Genomic DNA, 24,510 nt, shown 5'->3' with positions numbered 1-24,510 from the left:
CATACAGTTGAACTCGAAATTATACTGATATTTATTACATCAAAATATATACTAGTATAAAATTGTTATGAAAAAGTTTAAATAATTATATTAGTGACAGTAAAAGTAAAGTGTACGTAGGCTTATATTATTGAATGCAACATAAATTATCATAATGTCATAATTGTATTGGTACTTCACTGAACAATTCTGATTTTAAAATCTGCAAGTTTATTAATCGCGAAATTCCAGGATAAAAATAGACTATGGACTTCCAATTTTAAACGCGATTTTGAGTGGGCAAAGTCCCTGACACTCACACTGTCAATCACACTTGTTTATCAATCAAATTTAACCGCAAGCAAATACAATACGCGCTCATGCACTTAGTGACGCGTTCATGCAATTACACCACACAATGGCGGCAGACTTGTGTACCATGTAGTTATTAATGGTAATGATAGGTACTCGGAGGATTTAAACCATAACGAGATCTGGGCGACCAATCACAAGCCAGATCCATTTAAAGATGCATTACATCATGGCCAATTTTAGTAGGCCAGATTTCCGACAAACTCATCCATAGAAGCTCATAGACAGCCGTGTTAAGCATCTCTGACCGCAATCCAATGTCAGTAGTCCACTTGGGGATCTAACAAACAGAGGGTGTAGGGTGACTAAAAAGATCAGATGTGAAAATCTATCAATAGTGCACACATTAATTAAATCAGAGTTTTAAGCTCAAATACAATACCCAGAGTATATGCAGAATGGGAAGTGGACTACGGGGTAGTCTACCCCTGAGCTTGCTACCCCACTTGCTCGTCTCTTCCAACTTTGCTTTGATAAAGGTCATGTGCCGAACCAGTGGAAGGTTGCTAATGTCATCCCATGCCACAAGAAAGGGGACAGGCATTCTCCCAGCAACTATCGCCCTATATCCCTACTGTCAACACTGTCTAAAGTCATGGAGAGACTGATATATGAAGCTATGTGGCGCCACCTAGACTCACATCAGCTAATATCTAAGCAGCAATTTGGTTTCAGGGCTGGCCATTCCACTTCCGATGCCCTAACATATGTCTCCCAGCGGCTATCAAACTCCATCAATGACAGAGAAGAAAGTAGAGTTGCCTGCCTTGACATCAGTAAGGCTTTTGACAGGGTATGGCACCCCCCGGCTTATTGGCAAAGTTATCTGCTCTGGGTTTCACTGGAAAGCTGCTGAAGTGGTTGAAGGACTACCTCACCAATCGTTCCCTGAGAGTCTCACTGAATGGGATTTCATCAACTGAAAAGCCTATAAATGCTGGTGTCCCACAAGGCTCCATCCTTGGACCACTTCTGTTTATCATCTTCATCGATGACATCACCTCCGGACTTACAAATCCATCAATCTTATATGCTGATGATGTAACCCTGATGTCATCCATCAAGTCCAAGGAAGATAGAATTGGCGCTGCAATATCACTTGATGTAGACCTCAAAGCAATAGAGACATGTGGGCAAACACATGGAATGTACTGTTTGGAGCTGCGGGCGTGCAAGACCACCACTATTTCTAACCGCAGAGATGCTTCATATAGTCACCCTAACCTCCACTTTTTTGGAACAACTCTAGAAGAGGCAGACAGTATTGACCTTCTTGGTCTTACTGTTAACAAAGACCTGTCATGGACCCCTGTAGTGGACAAGATGGCAAGAACAGCTAGCCAACGCCTTGGTCTCCCCTACGTCGTGCGGCCCCCTACCTTGTCCCTTCTCAGAGAGCAACGATATACAAGACTATGATCCGATCCAAGATGGAATATGCCAGCTCTGCATGGATGGGTGCTCCACCCACTTCTCTGTCCAAACTTGATGCTATACATAGAAGAGCGGTACGTATCATTGGCATCTCAGAAGCAGATGGAAAGAACCATCAAATACAGCACCTGAGACATAGAAGAGCAGTGGGAGCCATCACTCTATTTCATCGGATGTTCTATGGCGAAGCTCCAGAACTCCTTCAACATCTGTTACCAGATCGTATGATTATTGATCCTCGTCTGCGGCGTTCTGTCAGATCCCACGACCAAGCTGTCAAAATCCCAAGATCCAACCTGGTCAGCCACCAGAGGTCATTCCTTCCATCCTCAGCTCACCTTTGGAACGCTCTACCTGGTCCAATTATCTCTAACCAGAATCGGCTGAGCTTCAAACGGGAGGTTAACAACTATCTTGGCGCCAACTAGACTGTCCCACAGTCTCGGTTCGGTCCAGCCTGGATAATGGAACGATACATAATTACATAATAGCCTACCAAAATATGCCATAGTCCTTCACCCCCCGATTCTAAATACACAGCCCAAAACAAATTCCTCTTTCTACACAAATTGATGCCACTACACTGAACCCTCCTCACGAATTGGGTTGATTTTTAATGCTATGTAATCTACATTACAAGTCGTTCTCCACGGACCCGAGGGAGGGTCTAGGCGCCAACCCATCAGCGCTATCATACCGATAGCAGCTGTTAATGCCTTGCATAGTATAGACATAAAAAAAAAAAAAGTAAATTTCGTTCACTGATGCGTTCCGACTTTTTCCCAGACTCCGTTTGATTTAACCAGCGATTCCCGCTGTTGTTTCATGGACGGTTTTGGTTCCACGCCAGCACCCCCGGTACTTGAAACTAGTGTAGGTTTACTAGTCTCAGCCGGTAACAGGGCATAATTTAGTGTCAGAATTTTGCATAGCAAAATTGTGACAAAGTTTTATTGTAATATCGTATATCTACATGTAGCAATGCATGTGCATGAATGACATGTTTCTTATTCTTCTTCTTCCTTATAAGTGCCTCCCTCATGAGTATTATCGCACTGCGTACAGACAAGCTGTACTTATTTTTTACTCTGGAACCTAGAGTAGATGAGTGTATTTTTGAAGTACAGTCAACAGTGCCGGGATGATCCCCTGCTCTTTTCGAATAGCCTGTGATGTTCTTTAAAACATGCACACTGCATTAATGTCAGAAATACATGTGCACTGGACTGACGGCTTAAAGTGACCTCTGAAGCACTAAGCAAGTAGAGTGAAGTGCCTTGCTCAAGAGGACACAAAGGAGCCAGCCGAGCTCAGGCGGACCTGGGATTCGAACCCTTGACCCTTGGATTCACAGTTCAACGCCTTAACCACTTGGCCACGCTCCACTATGTGTTATTACATAGCAATTTGGCTAGATTGTGTAGCAAAATGCGATGCGATACCAGTTAGGCTAATGAAAGTTGACTCCCAGTTTCCCGTTACCCTACTCCGCTCAAAACAATTTGCTGGCCAAATATTTCATTATTTTGAACAAAATGTTGATTTCTAACAAACTTTAACGTACAAATAAATAATTGTGGTTTTAAATATATCATAAATCTCTTTCTGTTGATTTTCAGGAATTTTCTTTGCAGTAGGAGCATGGTATATGGTTAATAATGAATTATTAATGAATACCTACTCAATTCTCTGTCTCGCACTTTTTGATCTGCTCTGATCTCATCCCGTAATAAATATTGTGAAACTTTTTATAATAGTTGTACAATCACCTTCATGTGGTTGTAAACTACACCTGTAAACTACAAACACTGATTTATCACATGGGTAGTTATTGGTTTACACCTGTAACAGATGCAATAATGAAATGGTATAAAATAATGAAAAATGAAATGGTCACCTACACAGTCATGAAAAATAATGTAACGGGAAACTGGGAATTGACTTTCATTAGCCTTATGCCCGGTACACGCATGGAGGCCGTCATCTATGTGAGGATATGAATAAGAAAATCATGTTTTTATCTATCTATGAGCATGAGTATGAGGATAAATTCTGCATCAATTCGGACTCGTTATGGCCAATGATGGTGCAGAATCTGTAGATTGTAAATAATGAACCCGGAAGTGACCATGAAATTGTAAGCTTTGTTCACAAAAAGGGTGGGGGTTCGATTCCTGATAAAAAGGGTTTCTGGTTAAAGAGCATGAGAAAAATGAAAAGAGTGAGGGTTTTATATTAAAGGGGCATTTCGTGATCCACAGCCTCATCCCCCCACTTTTCTCAAAAAAAGTTGAGATTTTTATATCACTGGAAACCTCTGGCTACATAATGTTTATGTACGAAATATTTCTTGCAGATTAATTCGTTTTGCAAAGATATTGTGAAATTTGAATTTCGTTCTGGTGCACCAGAACGAAATTACAACGCATTGTCTATGGAGCAGTGTAATACACATAATCATGCATAACTCGCAAACGCAAAATCGGAATCAACTGAAATTTTGGGAATAGGCTTTTTTCGTCGATATGTACTGAAAAATGTCATAAAAAAGAGGATGCTAGGATCACGAAATACTCCTTTAACCTCCTGACAAACAGTGTGCCAAAAAATGTCCACCTTCCACAGTATGCCCTGGTCCTTAGCTCGACATTCAGTAGGTCGGCATGATGTCACTTGTGCTAGATCGCTTCTTCCCATTGGTTGTTTTTGCAGAAATTTGGCTGGTCCATCTTGTGCCCTCCCACAAGAAGGGGACGCTTAAGGATAGCGAAAAATTGCGCATTTTGGGTATGATCTAAGTTCTAATTTAAAATTAAAGAATCCATAATGATCTGAAATGCAATCCATGTTTAACTTTTAAAAAAAGTTTAGAAAATAGACCGTCGCAAAAAACTGCAAGAAAACATAGAAGAAAAGCAGTGAAATTTTTTTAAAATATTGCATATACCGTATTGTTTGTAATAAACGCTCCCCCTCTAATAAACGCCCCCTCCAATTTTTCTGTGAAAAATTGACAAAAAGGCGAACATTTCCATGACATATCGTGTAGGTAAGCTTAAAACTTACATCAGTCATGTCAGTCACGATCGCTAAATTGAATGGACAAAACCTATTACGACTCAACTCCCATCCATTTCATTGCCTAATTATGGTAGAATTTGACTAATTCCATGCACTTACAGGTGTAATTTTGCTGTATTTCCCACCCGGATTTCCCACGAAAATATCATTTTCTGTGGGCGCCGCTATCATGTATAGTCGTAAATCCCTCCCTTTAATAGGAGCACCATCGTGAAATTGAACACGATTTTTAAGCTTTTTTCGTTGACAATTCACTTCCAATAAACGCCCCCCCTTTTCGGGGCGTTTATTACAAACAATACGGTATTTGAACTTTTTGGGGAGGAAAATCACGCATTTTGGTTTAAAAATTCGCAAATTGCGCATTTTCTAAAACTTGCGCGCGCATTTTACTCAAAATAGCGCATTTTCTCTTTGCCTACACTTACTGTACTTCAGTTAGACTTAGAGAGTCATGTGTCGAAACCTGGGGCAAAATAGGACAAAAGGCAGTCTGTATTGTGTGGGTTGCGCTTGACACAAATTTATTCCACTTATGCACCATATTTCACCAGATTAGCTTCAATATTTTCATGTGCATTTGTACTATAAACTTATTCTGTCGCCAAAAGGTGACTGCATTCACTATATTTCAAGAAATTTTTCCCAATGTCAAAAAATAAATCTACACCACAGGTATTGATTTCATTTGTTTTTCTAGATTTACTATTTGTGTGATATTGAAATGATCGATAGAACCATTGCTGTTGTGATTGATGAGGTCAAGTGGTGAGAGTGAACAGATTTGATGGTTTTCTGAAGAAATGGCAGATGCACCTGTAAGTTGCAGTATTGTAGTTTAATTTTAATTAATGTATAATAAAATTATCATTAGGCCACTTAAAGCCATATTGTAACATTTCCATAGTAAACTGCTCAAATAAAGGAAGTCCGCAGTAAACCCGTTCTACACCAAAACCTGATCTTGTTATGTACAATTTGATTGATACGGCTGTGTGCAGAATCTCCAATTTGATACCAAACACTCAATAGTGACAAAGATTGATACCAGTTTATGGCACTTGGTGCATTTTCAAAAGTTGCAAATCAAAACTATGCACGCGGTCGAAATTGCTTAACGTGCCAACGTGGTCAAGCTTGCTTGCCCACGATGGGTCCCTGTGGACTATCCCAAGTGCGCGCTTTATTCAATTGTTAATTTAAAACGCATGGATTGATACAGTACTTTACTGATGAATACTAGGACATGATGCGATAGATATGACCTAGCGGGTGTTTCGGGCTATGTCAATGGTTACGCACTGCATTCACCTCTTAACCCTAACCCAACTAGGACTCACTAAAGCTCACTATTAGAACCGCTCTGCGTGCATGGATTCCACGGGACTTGATGACGCAATCAGACCAAGTCATATATACCCAGGGAATCGTTGGCCGGGCCAACGTCACCTGTGTAGCTACATGCTGGGGATCTTCTGCGTGGCATGCGAGGCACACAGCGAGGGGTCCGAGGGTCGAATCCCGGGGGTGCCAAGTGACTTTCTTCTTCATCTTCTCTCCTTTTTCGTTCCTTCTTTCCCTTCCGATAGCACAAAAACCACGGGTAGGGTTAGGGTTAAGCTACATGCATGTTTTTCCTATATGCCCCCTTAACCCTAACCCAACTAGGACTCACTAAAGCTCACTATTAAAACCGCTCTGCGTGCATGGATTCCACGGGACTTGATGACGCAATCAGACCAAGTCATATATACCCAGGGAATCGTTGGACGGGCCAACGTCACCTGTGTAGCTACATGCTGGGGATCTTCTGCGTGGCATGCGAGGGGTCCGAGGGTCGAATCCCGGGGGTGCCAAGTGACTTTCTTCTTCATCTTCTCTCCTTTTTCGTTCCTTCTTTCTGAATTTAGAGTGTTTGGTAGCAAATTTGGTATTAAAATGGAGCTTACAAGATTCTGCACACGACTTTATCAATCAAATTGTCATAACAAGATCAGGTTTTGATGTAGGATGGGTTTATACATAAGTGCAGACTTTCTTTATTTGAGCAGTTTATAATTTCTTTGCCATATTAATGTTAGCTTTTACTGATATGTCCCCTTTTAATTTTGAGCTGAACAACTGAGGTAAAGCAAAGAAAATTGGAATTTACTACCACAGCTAATGCCTGTCACTCTGTCGGTCAAACTATGGTACGGTCCTTTGGTCTTTGTTTATGACTGATATTTCCATCGTAATAATAGACTGTCTTGTTCTGACGATTTATTCAAAATCTCAGATGTTTTTTTAATGTTAGTTTCCTAAAGTACATAACAAGATTTCGTGTAAAAAATAGAAATATTGAGAGCGTTCCAAAAATTAGAATGCATAACTTGAAATTAGCCTGATTGTCACAGAATATGAAAAAGGTCAAAAAACACCCTAAAAATGCATGTTTTTGGCCCTTATTTCCAAAAATTAACCAAATATTAAAATTTGACTTTTATTGCTAGTTAGGACTACCTAAAGGATTAGGATTAAGCTATGTTTCATTTGGCAAATCCGGATAATATTTTTTTTAATCCAAAACAATTAGTTCTGTATTTTTCTGGAATGGAGAGTAGTTTCTTGTAGTACCAGATCCATTGTAGATAAAGGAATGTGTCACTTACATCAGCTGTGTGGGTTTTTTTTTCAGAGTGTAACACAGCCCCCAGATACATGGCCTAAGCTCCCACACCAATCATTGTGGTTATAGCACTGGGATCCTATCTGATATTGCTGATGATTCTGGTGATAATTCGGCAGTTCCTTGTGGTAAGTCTTACATGTGAAGTAAATGTTTTGCCGGGCCAGTAGATTTGCCATTTCAAACTGAAACCTAAGTCTGTCCCTGTTGTATGTAATTAAATGGGTGTCTATTTATCAAAATGAAGATATGGTGCTGATGGGAAAAAGTGTCAGAGAACCACAAAAATGGATTTGCCCTCCATCGAAATGTTTTGAACCACCCTTAATTCCGTACCGGGTACACTTCAAATTACTTTGATCGAAAAGAAATAGTGATGTTACTCATTGTGATCAACATTGTCCCAGCACATCCCTTTCAAAAGATTTTTATTATTGATATTCTTTTTTTAAATTTATTTATTTATTTTTTATTATTGATATTCTTGGTTTCATACACGTGTCCCTGTTCTACACCTTATACAATATACAAGCTTTATGTGTGACATGAGAGTTTGTAAACATCATCAAATCAGGACCTAGACCTATGAGAAAATGCTGAGTAACTGGGGCACATTGGAACAGGTGATGGTAGATGGCAGATGGCATAAAAACACATTTAATAATGTTCTTCATTGTGGGGTGTCTGAGACTGAGACGTGGGGCATAATTTATTTGAATACCTTTTTACACATAGATTAAAGCCATGTGTGATTTGCTCCTTAGTGACACCTGCATTTTTTCTTGAAATTCTACTTTCTGCCCAATGGTGTACTTTAAAAATATTTTTATGAAATTTATAAATACCAGACTATTATCTACATTACATGAATTATGACTTAATGTTGAACTTGGCTAGCTGCTGTGACCTACAAACACAACAAAAAATGTTACTGATTCCATATACGTTCAAGTTGGGATGTGTAAACATTACAAATATGCCAAAAAAATGAACCTATCTCATATTATAAGATTGTACATTATGACTTTAAAGGTCACTTCCTTTTGCATGAAAGTTCATAATTCTTGGTATGCCAAAGCACTTTGCTTATACTAGATACAATCTCTTTTTTTCTTCCCCATTTATCAATTTTTTGTCCCATAATTGGTTATTTTAGGACATTTTGCTCTTTACCATCCCCCATTTTGTCCCTGAAAATCTCTTGGGTGGGGGGCACTCTGCCCCCTCTGCACCCCCGGCTACGCCACCGATTATGTTGTTATTTTTTAATGGGTGGCAAAGAAGGACAAAATTTGTCCGAAATTTTATGTAGATCAAAAGTGTGTTAATCTGTGTTTTTACTTAATAATATTTAGTTATTCCAGTTGCAGTCTATACACCCCCTGTGGAAGACTTGACCTTAATCTTCCACACAGGGAGTGTGAATTTCAAATGGGGTTACTTGAATATGGGTGACACCATTTGAAATCTATACCACCTGTGTTTGAGAAAAACGTTTATCTTCTGAAGGGGGTTACAGGGTGAATGGATTTGGACTGGACAGGAATAGTCTATAGCTCAATCAATAAGGCATGCGACTATGGTGTGAAAATTACACCATTTCACTAAATGCCTTTAGTAAAATTATTATAAGCAAATCTTAGAAAAATGATATTAATAAACTGATGATAAGGCTAAAGAGGAAGAAAAACAACTTATCGAAACCAACTTGGACGATATACTTGTACCATGATAGATAGGGTCTACTTTTTGTATGGTCTACCTGGGCCCAATATCTTTGTTAGTACATATAATGTTGTAATATCAGTTACCCCCTGCTTAGAAAAGACATTCAACGACTAAGTCATGTAGGCTTTCGGAAGTTATATATCTTTTAAGTTTGTAATTAATATCGTATGTAGGTATACTGTACTTTTTACATGGCCTACATGTATCCTAAGCCTGATAACAAAGTTGAGGTAAGTACACCCAGCGGGACTTAATTGGCAACATCTAGTTCATTTGTCTTTATAACAAAAAATGTAGGTTATCCGTTATTTGGAGAGCATTGTGAAAAATCTCATCACTTTGCCTTTGGACCAGAAGAATATCTCAAGGGCCCAAAGGGTTATTCTGAGGTCCAAAGCAAAATGTTAAGTTCGATATTTCATAATATTAGGGATGCAAACTTATAAAACCTCATTCATAACCATCACTTTCTTCTTTTCACTTTACAAAATAACAGAGAAAATCCTATCAAAAGTTTTTACATTTTGCCTTTCCAAAATGGAACATGCTAAAACAGGACAACCAATAACAAAAATACGAATTACAATCTGTGCAAATATGGGCAGCGCGCGAGCAGTTTGTTTGATGCACGACACATCATGTGCGGAGGTTACTAATTGATGCTGACGGTACGGAGGTCCACTTTTGAATGTTAGTAACAGCGTTCCGCGTTTGTGTTTCGGCAAGTAAATAAAAATGATTGGATCACATATATATTGTGTTTATTCATGTGGTGATGAATTAGCGATATTCAGGCCTGGAAAAAGTAGTGTTTTATAAGTGACACACCAAGATCAAGTCTTAAGTACAGAAATTGTACTCATACGTACTCAAGTACTATTCTAGAATCTAGGTGTATTGGTACTTGAATAGAATATGCCCTTAATATTCCACCACACCGGAAGAGAAAACCAGGATGACCATGCATATTGTAGTATGTTCAGCACCTCCTGATGCTGGGAGATACTGAAGTGATGCTGCAGCCAAACAAAATTGCTATGCTAGCCCATGATCACAGCAGTTGGAGAAAGCTTGTAGTTACCTGCTCCACAGCCAACTGAATGATGATGATAATTGGAAAGGTCCATCAATTGTGGACAGATACACTGGTAAACGTGGACAGCAATTTACTATCAAACCGTGAATCAAATCAGTTTACATTGAGTTGTGTGTCCTTGATTGCACATCATACCAACATTCACAAAGAAATCATTTTCACTCGTGACCAGTGGCGGTGCCACAGGGGGGATGCCCCCTAGTCAGAACTGTTTCCCCCCAGTAAAAACTTTTGCGGCAATTTTGCCCAAAATTGGTTGATTTTGCCCCCGCCTGAAATTCACTTTGCCCACCCCCCCAAAAAAAACCACATTCCTGGTGCCGCCACTGATTTTCACATGTGACAATGGGTGAGAAAGGTTCTTGTCTCTGGGGCCACAGATTCTAGTGCTGGATTCTTGTATTGGATTAGAAATCTCATGATTAAACCACTTTATGTGACAATGGGTGAGAAAGGTTCTTGTCTCTGGGGCCACAGATTCTAGTGCTGGATTCTTGCATTGGATTAGAAATCTCATGATTAAACCACTTTATGTGACAATGGGTGAGAAAGGTTCTTGTCTCTGGGGCCACAGATTCTAGTGCTGGATTCTTGCATTGGATTAGAAATCTCATGATTAAACCACTTTATGTGACAATGGGTGAGAAAGGTTCTTGTCTCTGGGGCCACAGATTCTAGTGCTGGATTCTTGCATTGGATTAGAAATCTCATGATTAAACCACTTTATGTGACAATGGGTGAGAAAGGTTCTTGTCTCTGGGGCCACAGATTCTAGTGCTGGATTCTTGCATTGGATTAGAAATCTCATGATTAAACCACTTTATGTGACAATGGGTGAGAAAGGTTCTTGTCTCTGGGGCCACAGATTCTAGTGCTGGATTCTTGCATTGGATTAGAAATCTCATGATTAAACCACTTTATGTGACAATGGGTGAGAAAGGTTCTTGTCTCTGGGGCCACAGATTCTAGTGCTGGATTCTTGCATTGGATTAGAAATCTCATGATTAAACCACTTTATGTGACAATGGGTGAGAAAGGTTCTTGTCTCTGGGGCCACAGATTCTAGTGCTGGATTCTTGCATTGGATTAGAAATCTCATGATTAAACCACTTTATGTGACAATGGGTGAGAAAGGTTCTTGTCTCTGGGGCCACAGATTCTAGTGCTGGATTCTTGCATTGGATTAGAAATCTCATGATTAAACCACTTTATGTGACAATGGGTGAGAAAGGTTCTTGTCTCTGGGGCCACAGATTCTAGTGCTGGATTCTTGCATTGGATTAGAAATCTCATGATTAAACCACTTTATGTGACAATGGGTGAGAAAGGTTCTTGTCTCTGGGGCCACAGATTCTAGTGCTGGATTCTTGCATTGGATTAGAAATCTCATGATTAAACCACTTTATGTGACAATGGGTGAGAAAGGTTCTTGTCTCTGGGGCCACAGATTCTAGTGCTGGATTCTTGCATTGGATTAGAAATCTCATGATTAAACCACTTTATGTGACAATGGGTGAGAAAGGTTCTTGTCTCTGGGGCCACAGATTCTAGTGCTGGATTCTTGCATTGGATTAGAAATCTCATGATTAAACCACTTTATGTGACAATGGGTGAGAAAGGTTCTTGTCTCTGGGGACACAGATTCTAGTGCTGGATTCTTGCATTGGATTAGAAATCTCATGATTAAACCACTTTATGTGACAATGGGTGAGAAAGGTTCTTGTCTCTGGGGCCACAGATTCTAGTGCTGGATTCTTGTATTGGATTAGAAATCTCATGATTAAGGCGATATAATACCCCGATTTTCATCAGTACCCCTCTTCTTTTTTTTCTTGCAAATTTATTAAGTACATATATATGTTTATCACCTCATGTCCTGAACTTATAAAATATATCTACATATAAAGTGAATTTCAACAATTTTAGTAAGTCATTTTAGCCCTATATATTTTTTGTTTACTATAACCTAGTAACTCAGATCTGTGTTTCATAACAAACCATAATTTATTCTTTTGAAAATGTTCAAGTAGGGTACATGAATAGAATACATTAAATCCTTTGTTATACTCTCTATAGAAAATCTATAGTGGTGCATGCAAAATACCTACCATGATATAACACTGAATAAATTAAATAAACACTTATACAATGGATGCATAGTCATTAATTGTTAGGAGAAGAAAAGGCTATTAGGTCACCGTATGTCAGGTTATAGGTCAATTGGTTCAGGTCAAATTTAAGCATCAATTTTGAATACACATGTGAGAGTCTGTGATATCATATGAGGCATAATTTTGATATTCTGTCTTTAACTGGATATATATCGAGAAGTGCATGGTGGATATACTAATATACCTTGGGATGTAAATGGTGAGTACAATTTAGAATGCCTAGTTGAGACGGATTTCACAAATAAATATAAAATAGTTACCAAAATCACAAAACTTAAGCTTACGGAAAACTACCCAATATGGTTGTATAGGTGACAAGAAATACAATTTTTTCATCATTGCTGTAGTATGGTTGTTGTAACCTGTTACCTATGGCTTAATTAAGTTTCAGTGCAATAATGTCGCAAGTTAAAAATGCAAAATATAGCTCAACATTGAAAATAGAAGCATTTTAACCAGTTCCTTTTTTGATAGTTGTGGAGCACCAAGTTCATGAAGTCATAAAAGAAATCAGGAACCACTTATTCCCATTTTACATATCAACTTTATTTCCCTAATGTGTTAGCAACACATATCCAAAATTTTAACGAAATCCGTTGATAGTAAGCTTTCCAAAATGAAGTGAATTTAAATCATCAGTGATGTACCTCCTTTTGGCTTCTATCTGTAAAAGCATGTAAGCTACATTGATACCGATACCACCAATAAAACGAGAAGATTTGCCCCTTCATTTTGCATACCACTTTGTCCAATTTTTTTTGTAATTTCTTCACAAAATGCAAAAAATGCAAAAAAAAAAAATCAATGGGTGTAGTACCCCTTAAACCACTTTATGTGACAATGGGTGAGAAAGGTTCTTGTCTCTGGGGCCACAGATTCTAGTGCTGGATTCTTGCATTGGATTAGAAATCTCATGATTAAACCACTTTATGTGACAATGGGTGAGAAAGGTTCTTGTCTCTGGGACCACAGATTCTAGTGCTGGATTCTTGCATTGGATTAGAAATCTCATGATTAAACCACTTTATGTGACAATGGGTGAGAAAGGTTCTTGTCTCTGGGGCCACAGATTCTAGTGCTGGATTCTTGCATTGGATTAGAAATCTCATGATTAAACCACTTTATGTGACAATGGGTGAGAAAGGTTCTTGTCTCTGGGGCCACAGATTCTAGTGCTGGATTCTTGCATTGGATTAGAAATCTCATGATTAAACCACTTTATGTGACACAATGGGTGAGAAAGGTTCTTGTCTCTGGGGCCACAGATTCTAGTGCTGGATTCTTGCATTGGATTAGAAATCTCATGATTAAACCACTTTATGTGACAATGGGTGAGAAAGGTTCTTGTCTCTGGGGCCACAGATTCTAGTGCTGGATTCTTGCATTGGATTAGAAATCTCATGATTAAACCACTTTATGTGACAATGGGTGAGAAAGGTTCTTGTCTCTGGGGCCACAGATTCTAGTGCTGGATTCTTGCATTGGATTAGAAATCTCATGATTAAACCACTTTATGTGACAATGGGTGAGAAAGGTTCTTGTCTCTGGGGCCACAGATTCTAGTGCTGGATTCTTGCATTGGATTAGAAATCTCATGATTAAACCACTTTATGTGACAATGGGTGAGAAAGGTTCTTGTCTCTGGGGCCACAGATTCTAGTGCTGGATTCTTGCATTGGATTAGAAATCTCATGATTAAACCACTTTATGTGACAATGGGTGAGAAAGGTTCTTGTCTCTGGGGCCACAGATTCTAGTGCTGGATTCTTGCATTGGATTAGAAATCTCATGATTAAACCACTTTATGTGACAATGGGTGAGAAAGGTTCTTGTCTCTGGGGCCACAGATTCTAGTGCTGGATTCTTGCATTGGATTAGAAATCTCATGATTAAACCACTTTATGTGACAATGGGTGAGAAAGGTTCTTGTCTCTGGGGCCACAGATTCTAGTGCTGGATTCTTGTATTGGATTAGAAATCTCATGATTAAACCACTTTATGTGACAATGGGTGAGAAAGGTTCTTGTCTCTGGGGCCACAGATTCTAGTGCTGGATTCTTGCATTGGATTAGAAATCTCATGATTAAACCACTTTATGTGACAATGGGTGAGAAAGGTTCTTGTCTCTGGGGCCACAGATTCTAGTGCTGGATTCTTGCATTGGATTAGAAATCTCATGATTAAACCACTTTATGTGACAATGGGTGAGAAAGGTTCTTGTCTCTGGGGCCACAGATTCTAGTGCTGGATTCTTGCATTGGATTAGAAATCTCATGATTAAACCACTTTATGTGACAATGGGTGAGAAAGGTTCTTGTCTCTGGGGCCACAGATTCTAGTGCTGGATTCTTGCATTGGATTAGAAATCTCATGATTAAACCACTTTATGTGACAATGGGTGAGAAAGGTTCTTGTCTCTGGGGCCACAGATTCTAGTGCTGGATTCTTGCATTGGATTAGAAATCTCATGATTAAACCACTTTATGTGACAATGGGTGAGAAAGGTTCTTGTCTCTGGGGCCACAGATTCTAGTGCTGGATTCTTGCATTGGATTAGAAATCTCATGATTAAACCACTTTATGTGACAATGGGTGAGAAAGGTTCTTGTCTCTGGGGCCACAGATTCTAGTGCTGGATTCTTGCATTGGATTAGAAATCTCATGATTAAACCACTTTATGTGACAATGGGTGAGAAAGGTTCTTGTCTCTGGGGCCACAGATTCTAGTGCTGGATTCTTGCATTGGATTAGAAATCTCATGATTAAACCACTTTATGTGACAATGGGTGAGAAAGGTTCTTGTCTCTGGGGCCACAGATTCTAGTGCTGGATTCTTGCATTGGATTAGAAATCTCATGATTAAACCACTTTATGTGACAATGGGTGAGAAAGGTTCTTGTCTCTGGGGCCACAGATATTATTATTGGGTGACTTTAACATACATATGAATAAACCATTTAAATCTGATGTGTCTCAATTTTCCAATTTGCTGTCTTCAAATGGTTTTGAACAGCATATTACTAAACCCACTCATCGTCTTGGTAACACACTCGATCTTGTAATATCAAGACCCGATGATGATGTTGTTCTTGACTGGACTGTCAAAGTACCAATTGTTTCTGACCACTTCCAAGTATATTGTACCATAAATCGTGTAAAACCTGATCTTCCTAAGATCACACGTTCCATAATGTAATTTCCGTAATTTTGATCAACCTTCTTTTGGTACTGAACTTAAAGAAAAAATATCCTGTGTTGAGTGTGATGATATTAATGATATGGTAACATGTTATACTGATATATGTAATTGTTTGCTTGATAAATATGCACCTGTTACCACCAAGAGTGTATCTGTTCACTGCCGTCTACCTTGGTATAATGATGAAATCAGGGAAGCTCGTGAAAACGCAGGAAATTTGAACGTAAATGGCGTAAATCTCATCTTGATCATGATCATTTGGTTTATCTTGACCAGGCCCATCTTGTCAATGATATGATCATCAGGGCTAAGACTGATTTCTTCAGAGCCAAGATATCGGAAGCGAATAGTAAGGACTTATTTAGCACTGTAAACAATCTGCTTAACAGATCTGTGAAGTCTCTGCCAATGCATGATTCAGCTAGTGAGCTAAGTAACACATTTTCAAGCTTTTTCAAAACTAAGATTGATAAAATTATGGTTGAACTTAATGAAAATGTTTGTAATGACGAAGCAATTTTCAGTGAAGATCTTGAAACGTCTCATGTGTTAAATTGTTTCTCTCTTGCTACGGTTGAGGAAGTTGAACAGGTCATGCGTAAACTTTCCAACAAGACGTGTTTGCTCGACCCCTCCCTACTTGGATTTTGAAACAAAACATATCCACTGTTTCACCACTGATAACTATGATTGTCAATGCTTCCCTGCAAGAGGGTATTTTTCCTAATGCTTTCAAAAAAGCAATTGTTAGACCTGTGCTGAAAAAATCCACTCTTGATGTGAATGTTTTGAAAAATTATAGGCCAATCTCAAATATTCAGTTTCTTGCCAAACTTATTGAATCCATTGTGGCTACCAGACTTAAGGACCATTTGTATGATCATAGTTTATCTGAGAGTTTTCAAAGTGCTTACCGCAAAGGACACAGCACTGAAACTGCGTTGTTGAAAGTTAAAGGAGACATCTTGAGTATGCTCGATCAAAACAAAGTTGTTCTTATGGCTATGTTAGATCTTCGACATGCCTTTTGACACCATCAACCATGTTACTCTCTTGGTCGCCTCAGTAAAACCTTTGGCGTGTCTGGTGCCCCACTGGATTGGTTTAAATCCTACATGCAAAATCGCAGCAGTCGTGTTATTATTAATGAAACTTTATCAGAAGAAATCAAACTTGAATGTGGAACACCCCAAGGATCCATCATGGGGCCTCTTCAATTTACTACGTATATCCAACCAATTGGTAACATCATTCGAAAGCACAATTTATTTTTTCACATTTATGCCGACGACACCCAGATATACTGTGCCTATGATCCAAAGAAACCGGGTGAAAACATTTCTGCTATTCATCGTCTTCAAGCTTGTATACAGGAAATTAGTTGCTGGATGAAATTAAACAAATTAAAGTTAAATATGGACAAAACTGAATTTATTTTATTTGGTTCACCACATAATACCAGAACATACTCTACCGATCATCTGACAGTTGGAAATTCTATTGTAATGCCATCTACATCCGTTCGCAATCTAGGTGTTCACCTGGACTCAACATTATCAATGAATACTCATGTCTCTCATTTGTGTAAAACTCTGATTTTTCAACTAAGGAACATTTCTCGCATTAGGAGATATTTAGATAAAGACTCATGTAATCACATTGTTCGTGCACTTGTTACATCTCGTCTGGACTATGGCAACTCACTTTTAACTGGAACTACAGAAACCAATCTTAACAAGCTTCAACGCATTCAAAATCGGGCCGTCCGTCTTATTTGTGGTTTAAAGCGGCGTGATCATATTTCTTCTCATCTTACTGAGCTTCATTGGCTTCCGGTTAAAGAACGCATAAAGTTTAAACTTCTCACCATCATATTTCAGTGTGTGTATGGGTTAGCTCCAACTTATTTGCAGGATTATGTTCATCTTTATTCATCTGTTAACACCAGACATCATTTACTTCGTTCTTCTCTTGATACAACCAAACTTCACATTCCATATACAAATCGCTGCCTTGGGGATCAGGCTTTCCATGTTGCTGGCCCACGGATATGGAATACTCTTCCACAACATATCCGTGAGGCCCCACCCTTAACCGGTTCAAAGAACTCCTCAAATCACATTTATTTCCTGTTGCTTAATATTGTTTTTGTTTATATTCCATTTGCATGTTTTTGTAGCGTAAGTTTATTGTAGCGTAAAATCTCTTGTAATGCGCTTTGGTATTTCATGATAAAGCGCAATATAAATCTTATATGTATGTATGTATTCTAGTGCTGGATTCTTGCATTGACGATTAGAAATCTCATGATTAAACCACTTTATGTGACAATGGGTGAGAAAGGTTCTTGTCTCTGGGGCCACAGATTCTAGTGCTGGATTCTTGCATTGGATTAGAAATCTCATGATTAAACCACTTTATGTGACAATGGGTGAGAAAGGTTCTTGTCTCTGGGGCCACAGATTCTAGTGCTGGATTCTTGCATTGGATTAGAAATCTCATGATTAAACCACTTTATGTGACAATGGGTGAGAAAGGTTCTTGTCTCTGGGGCCACAGATTCTAGTGCTGGATTCTTGCATTGGATTAGAAATCTCATGATTAAACCACTTTATGTGACAATGGGTGAGAAAGGTTCTTGTCTCTGGGGCCACAGATTCTAGTGCTGGATTCTTGCATTGGATTAGAAATCTCATGATTAAACCACTTTATGTGACAATGGGTGAGAAAGGTTCTTGTCTCTGGGGCCACAGATTCTAGTGCTGGATTCTTGCATTGGATTAGAAATCTCATGATTAACCCACTTTATGTGACAAGAAATCAATGCAAGTAAATGAAGGCAAATATAGATTTGAAACTGACCTGATGACTAGTAAATCTATGATAAAACATAATCAATGGGTTAAACCATCACATGTGTCAAGTATTTCAGTTTTGAAAAACACAAAATCTTAAATCCAAGGTGGCACTATTGGATATAAATTGGAATAACATTATATCATGTTAAAAGCACAATATAATAAAAGCTGAGGAACGGAATTGGATAAAACCATGACATTAATATATCTTTATAGGAAAAATAAGTTGTTGTACTATTCTCTCAGTGCACATCACGTTTCAAAATGGCACCACATGCATGGTAACAACAAAACAAAGAGATAATATATTTCACAGTATAAGAGATATGACAACTAGCCTTGATTTCCCTAGTAACCAATATAACCCGTTTTTATTAAAGTCAAAATATTTTGTTTCTATTATTTAAAGATGCATTGAATTGAATTTAATCCAAGGTTGGATCAGAGTGCTCTGTCTATAAATTGTATGAATTGTCATGAATTCACTGGTGTTTGAAAAATCGCATGGCCTTGGCATTTATTCTACTTCAATTTACCTGAATGAAGCTCAAAAGTTTTGCATTACTATATTTTTTAATAGCAAAAAGTAGAAAATCATATATAAACACCATCCAAAAGGACATTAATTGTCCTGAATTAATCTTTTTATGATTTGTTTTTTTGAACCTGGCCTGTAGCTAGGGGGTGGTGGTGGTGGTGGGGGGGGGGGGTACCAAATAGACACTTCTATATAGAAGATTTCTAGAGGGCAACAAACTTGCAAAATGAAGACCTAGACCTACATGTAATTGAAGCCATTTGGTGAACACGTTTTCACTGTTATTGTATAAATAGTATTGCTTTAAAGTGCCAGGTGTCCAAAGCAGAAGCAAAAAATGAAGGCCCAGTTGAAGCCATTTGTCGGATCATTATTCACTAGTTTACAGTTATTGCTTAAAACATTAAAGGGGGTACCCTATTGGTTTTGGATATGGATTTTCTTTCAACTTACCGGTAGATGTAATATCAAATATCATTCCCTTTATGCAGCTCTGAAGCGAAACAGATGGCCTGTGATGTGACAACGACAATATGCTGCGATGTCCGTACATTTTCCAAGCTGCGTTTTTAGCTCTTTTTCCCATCCATGCAGTACCAATTCAGAAAAAAAGGAACCAAAAAAATATATTTCCCCTTGCAATATGTACATTTCCAATGAAAATAAAAAAGTTTGGGTTAAAAATGGATATTAAAAAGAAAGCTGCCACTGTCGGATATCGAACCCAGACCTGCTTTTTACTATGCCAGTGCGCTAGTTGATTGCACCATGAAGCTGCTTGTATTCTAAATGGAAGTTTTAGAGCTTATAAAATACCATCTTGGAGGGGTTTAGTTGCTCTCAAGCAAATGTTTGTGTGAATGACGCGAAGCCAAACTAGCTGTTGCGGAGACTTATCATTAATTGCAATTGCATCATAATAGACTGTCCAGAAGTCCGAAGTATTTATAAGTGGTAGCCACTAAAACAGCATTTTTGCATGAATTCTCCGGAAATACATCGACTTGGAGCGCCAAATTTCAAAATAGTGTTGAGAAAAATATGATCTATTGTGTGATACCAAAAACTCAACAACCATGAACAAAATCGGGAGGTGGGAAGGGGGATGATGTTGCCGATCAGGTTATGGACCTTTAAGTGTACAAGTGTCCAAAACAGAAGCAAAATGGGCAGTTGTTTCTGCACACGCAGGGATTTGTGGGAGGGGGAATGTTTCCCTCTCAGAAGGAATATTACAAAATGAAGGTCCAATTGAAGCCATTTGGTGCATCATTTATACACTATTTTATTTATATCATTGCTTTTTAAACAAAAAAATGCCCAATCTAAATTTGTACAATTTTGAAAGTTTGAAAGTTACACTGGTCTGCTGACACTTTATAAGACTTGAGACTTGCATGCATTGATTGTTGAAGTCACCATTGACTCCCTTAATCATTACTGACTTTAGGGACAAATGTGATGGGCCCTGCATATCGACGGGCCCGCAGTATTTTTCACATGCTTTTGGCCGAAGACTTATGCCTTCAAGCAATGCCCAAAATATAAATTACAGGCGTATATTACCTAGCTGGGGGGTTTTCAACCCCCCGAGCTAGGTCCTGTTTTTCTATCCGTTCTTTCTTTCTTTCTTCTTTCTTTCTGTCAATGACTTCAAAATGCTTCTTCTGCCACAAGCAACATCCTACAATTACGTCACTTGCACATGGTCATTTTCACAGTAAAGGGTGTAACTTTTGATTTTTAGGGTCAAAATTTCAAACCACTTAAATATGTTTCTGTTTACTGAAATCATGCATAGAAGCAACTTAAATTCCAGTAAAATAATGTTTCAAGGCTTAAACCTTTTGATTTCTAATAAAAATTTGACATTTCCATAACATTTTGGTTAAAATCTAAGAAAAAATGTATTTTACATAACCTCAGAAAATTATGACATGAAAGCTGGAATACATGTGAAATCCCATTCCAAAGTAAGTCAACAGATAACAGTTAAATTTTATACCATGTTTTGCTATGTTTGTAATTGCAGTTTTGAAATTTTTTAACATCAAGTGTCATTTACAATGGAAATTTCCAAACCTTAAACATATTTTTAAGTTTTAATTGGGTTCCTAAAATAATTTGAATGTCTAACTTCATGTACAAATACTACTTGATGAAAGGAACCTCCCAGCCAAGTTTCACAGAAATTGGAGTTATTTTTTAGAATTGGCAATTCAAGCGATTTGTGTTTCGGAGGCTTCAGTTAACAACACAGGTGATCATTAAGTAAAATATTTGGCTAACTACTACAAGTTGACATAAAAAATAGGTAAAAAATATCACAATTACCAATTTTCATGCTTTGCTTCTAAGTATTGAATTTCAGTTGTGACAAAATTAAATTATCACAGCAAGTCATTTTTTTTTGTTTCGAGGCTTCATGTTAACAATTGTTAAACATTGCAGAAGTAGTTTTTTTGAAAACAACAGTGTTGGGATCATCTAAGCTGTTATTTTCTTGTGTGTATTGAATCAATGATTCTATGCGGCAGATATTGTAGATTTATCACATGTTAATTTTTTCACCCATTTGTTACGTATGGTGTTTTTGCATGTGAAGCCTCCGAAACAGGCATTTTTGGGTATCAGTATATTTTTCAAATATTAACCATAATGTCAATTTTTTTTTAAATTTATGACATTCTGCACATATCAAGTAATAATTACAATGCAGATATCATTATGAAACACACCAATTTAGATATGCATAGATGATAAGTAATCTTATTGTTGTTTCGGAGGCTTCATTTGTTTCGGAGGCTTCAATTGTTAACGGAAAGTTTGTATTGGGTCCCATTTTCAAACGGTGATATATATCTCCACGATTTAAAAACATGTGACTTGAGGATCTACTTTACTACATTTTGATAAATAGATTGGATGAGCTCTTTTATTTATATTTGCACAAGCTTGCTGAACAGTTTGTTTCGAAGGCTTCAAAAAAGTTAACGGAAAAACGGCTCTTTGAAGTCAAGATTTTATAAAAATTTAAAAGCTTGCAAATCGACTAATTTTTGTTACCCATTTCAAGTTAAGATAACAACTGTTATGAATCAAGAAGAAATGAAGAAATAACCAAGAATTATGAACCAAAGCTACACCCACAAAGTTTGTTAACAATTGTTAACGGAAAATGAAGCCTCCGAAACGACAAATATTGAAGTCCGGTTCTCAAAAATACAGGGCTGTTCACAATTAAATCTAATGTGGCAGTGTTTACTGAACATATGACTGTACTTTCAGGATAAGAAAATTATCCATTTACTATCTGAAGAAAACACAGGGTGTTACAAAAATGTTACTGTTTTTTATAGTTTTCAAAATGGCAATATTAAGTACATTTAAGCCTGCTAAAACTGAACACAGTAACTCCCAAAGTTGATTATGCTACCCAAGGTAGCTGCTAACTAGATGACTTATGTGGCCAAAAATCATGGAATTCTGTGGCTTTATTAGAACACTACGGATTAAAATGTTAAAAATCCAAAGTTACACCCTTTACCGTGAAAATATATGTATCGGCTATATCCAGTGCCCATAAGGAGGACTGGGATTTTGTCCTCGCTATGCCAAAATGTTCTCACTTTGAATGTGGGAAACTATATCTTGTCCTCGCTTTGAATGACTTGATGAACACAGCTAGGTTTGTGGTCTATGACCACCATTTGCCACTAGTTCTACTTGTGATTGATACTGACTGTTCGTTTTTCTAAACATGGGCCTAATTAAGTACATGCAATATATTTTTTTCTCTCTTTTCTCTTCTCTTTTTCTCCTTTTCTCCCTTTCTCTTCTCTCTTTTCCTTATATTTGCATTTTTACAGGGGTACCCCTTTTTCCTACTTTTGCTATTTTACAGCCCCCCCCCCTGCTTCCCCCTGTGGAAATTTTGTATAGATTGCTTAAGAGTGAATGATAAGTATTTAAAAATGTATTTTTACAATGAAAAATTTGGCAAAAAAGGAGGAAAACAGCAGTATTGACAAAGTTGAAGCACCATTCAAATACTAATTTATCTACTTTGATTAATATTTCATACTAAAATGTCCCAGTTTGTCGTTAATACACAGCTTTAGATGGCGTTTGATGATGTTTACAATTTTCCAAATGAGCAAATCGCGATAGGCCTTAAAAAATAAGAATAAAATGTATAAAACCAAAGAATAGACCTACTGACCCTAAAAATGCATTTTTCACAAAAAGTTAGTGATTACAATAATTATTTATAATATTCTATAGTGTCCAAGTGTTTAATTAAAGCAAAGAAGACAAGTAGGCCATAAGGTTATAACTTATAGGCAGGAAATGATTTATGATATCTTGCATGCATTTGTAGAAAAAAACTATTTGATTGTAGTGATTCTTTTGTATTGATGAAAAAATTTAATCAACTGACAGAGGAAAATAGTTGATATGGCATTAAGCCAGGTTTGCCAAAAGTTTTCTGCCTGAAATGTAGGCCAAGTGATCCCTGCAAAGTGATCACCAACAGTTTGCTGCAGTATTTTGTAACTGGTAGGTTGATAATGACACCCACATAGCAGGGCTGGTGCAGTCTTTGAATACCGTATGGGCCGTATTCATTCCAATAACCGTCCATTAACTGCCCATGCCCATATAAGCGCCCATCCCAGTGACTTAAGGGGGTACTACACTCCTGCCCAATTTTGTGCCTATTTTTGCGTGACAAGTAAGATATGTATATTATAGGGGCAAGGACTACAACTGCTACACTGGAAATTTGATTTCAGCACAGACAACAGCTAGTTGTGGAGTTGTACAGTCCAGAATGAGAGAAAACCAATATTTGATCAATAAATCAATAACTATTTGCCTTGAGTTGCTGAATTTTCAGTGCAGTAGTTTTAGTACTTCCCCCTATAATATACATATCTTACTTGTCACCAATGCACTATAATTTTTGAGAAAAACGCAAAAATAAGCAAAAAATTGGCTAGGGGTGTAGTACCCCCTTAACAATTCAAGTAAACTGCTATTATAACTGCCCGGAAATCTGAATCATGATCTACAACTTTTGGCACACTGATAATGATGGTAGAATATTTTGGGACATTTCTTTGTACATATATGAAATATTCGGATTTAGGGTCTATTGGAAGTCAATTTGTGCCGAAATTCCTTATTGCATGACAATAAGGCAAAAAAAAAAGGTTTGTTTGTCCATAGATGTTTATAAAACAGTTGGGTCGGTAGGTCGGATATTTTTTTTTTTTTTTTTACATTTTTTTACAGATATTGCACTTGAAACTGACAATTTGAAGACTGGTAAATAAGTCAAAACACACAGCACTTTACTGGTTTAACTCTTGAGATGGTTCTG

The 24,510-nt window shown here is 37.7% G+C and overlaps 1 protein-coding gene across 1 annotated transcript in view; it reads left to right on the top strand.

The window, feature by feature from the left end:
* The window catches only part of LOC140168581 (uncharacterized), a 49,391-nt gene that overhangs the window by 5,214 nt on the left and 19,667 nt on the right, over positions 1-24,510 (top strand). Inside the window, exons 2-3 of the mRNA XM_072191981.1 lie at positions 5,567-5,684; positions 7,544-7,662. Of these exons, the coding sequence (XP_072048082.1) occupies positions 7,630-7,662 (33 nt within the window). The 5' untranslated portion in view covers positions 5,567-5,684; positions 7,544-7,629. The remainder of the gene's footprint in view (positions 1-5,566; positions 5,685-7,543; positions 7,663-24,510) is intronic.

Source organism: Amphiura filiformis, chromosome 13, assembly GCF_039555335.1.
Source record: "Amphiura filiformis chromosome 13, Afil_fr2py, whole genome shotgun sequence".
In the NCBI taxonomy this organism is placed as follows: Eukaryota; Metazoa; Echinodermata; class Ophiuroidea; order Amphilepidida; family Amphiuridae; genus Amphiura; species Amphiura filiformis.
Note: the sequence above shows the minus strand (reverse complement) of the source record. Positions and strands in the feature narration are given on the sequence as shown.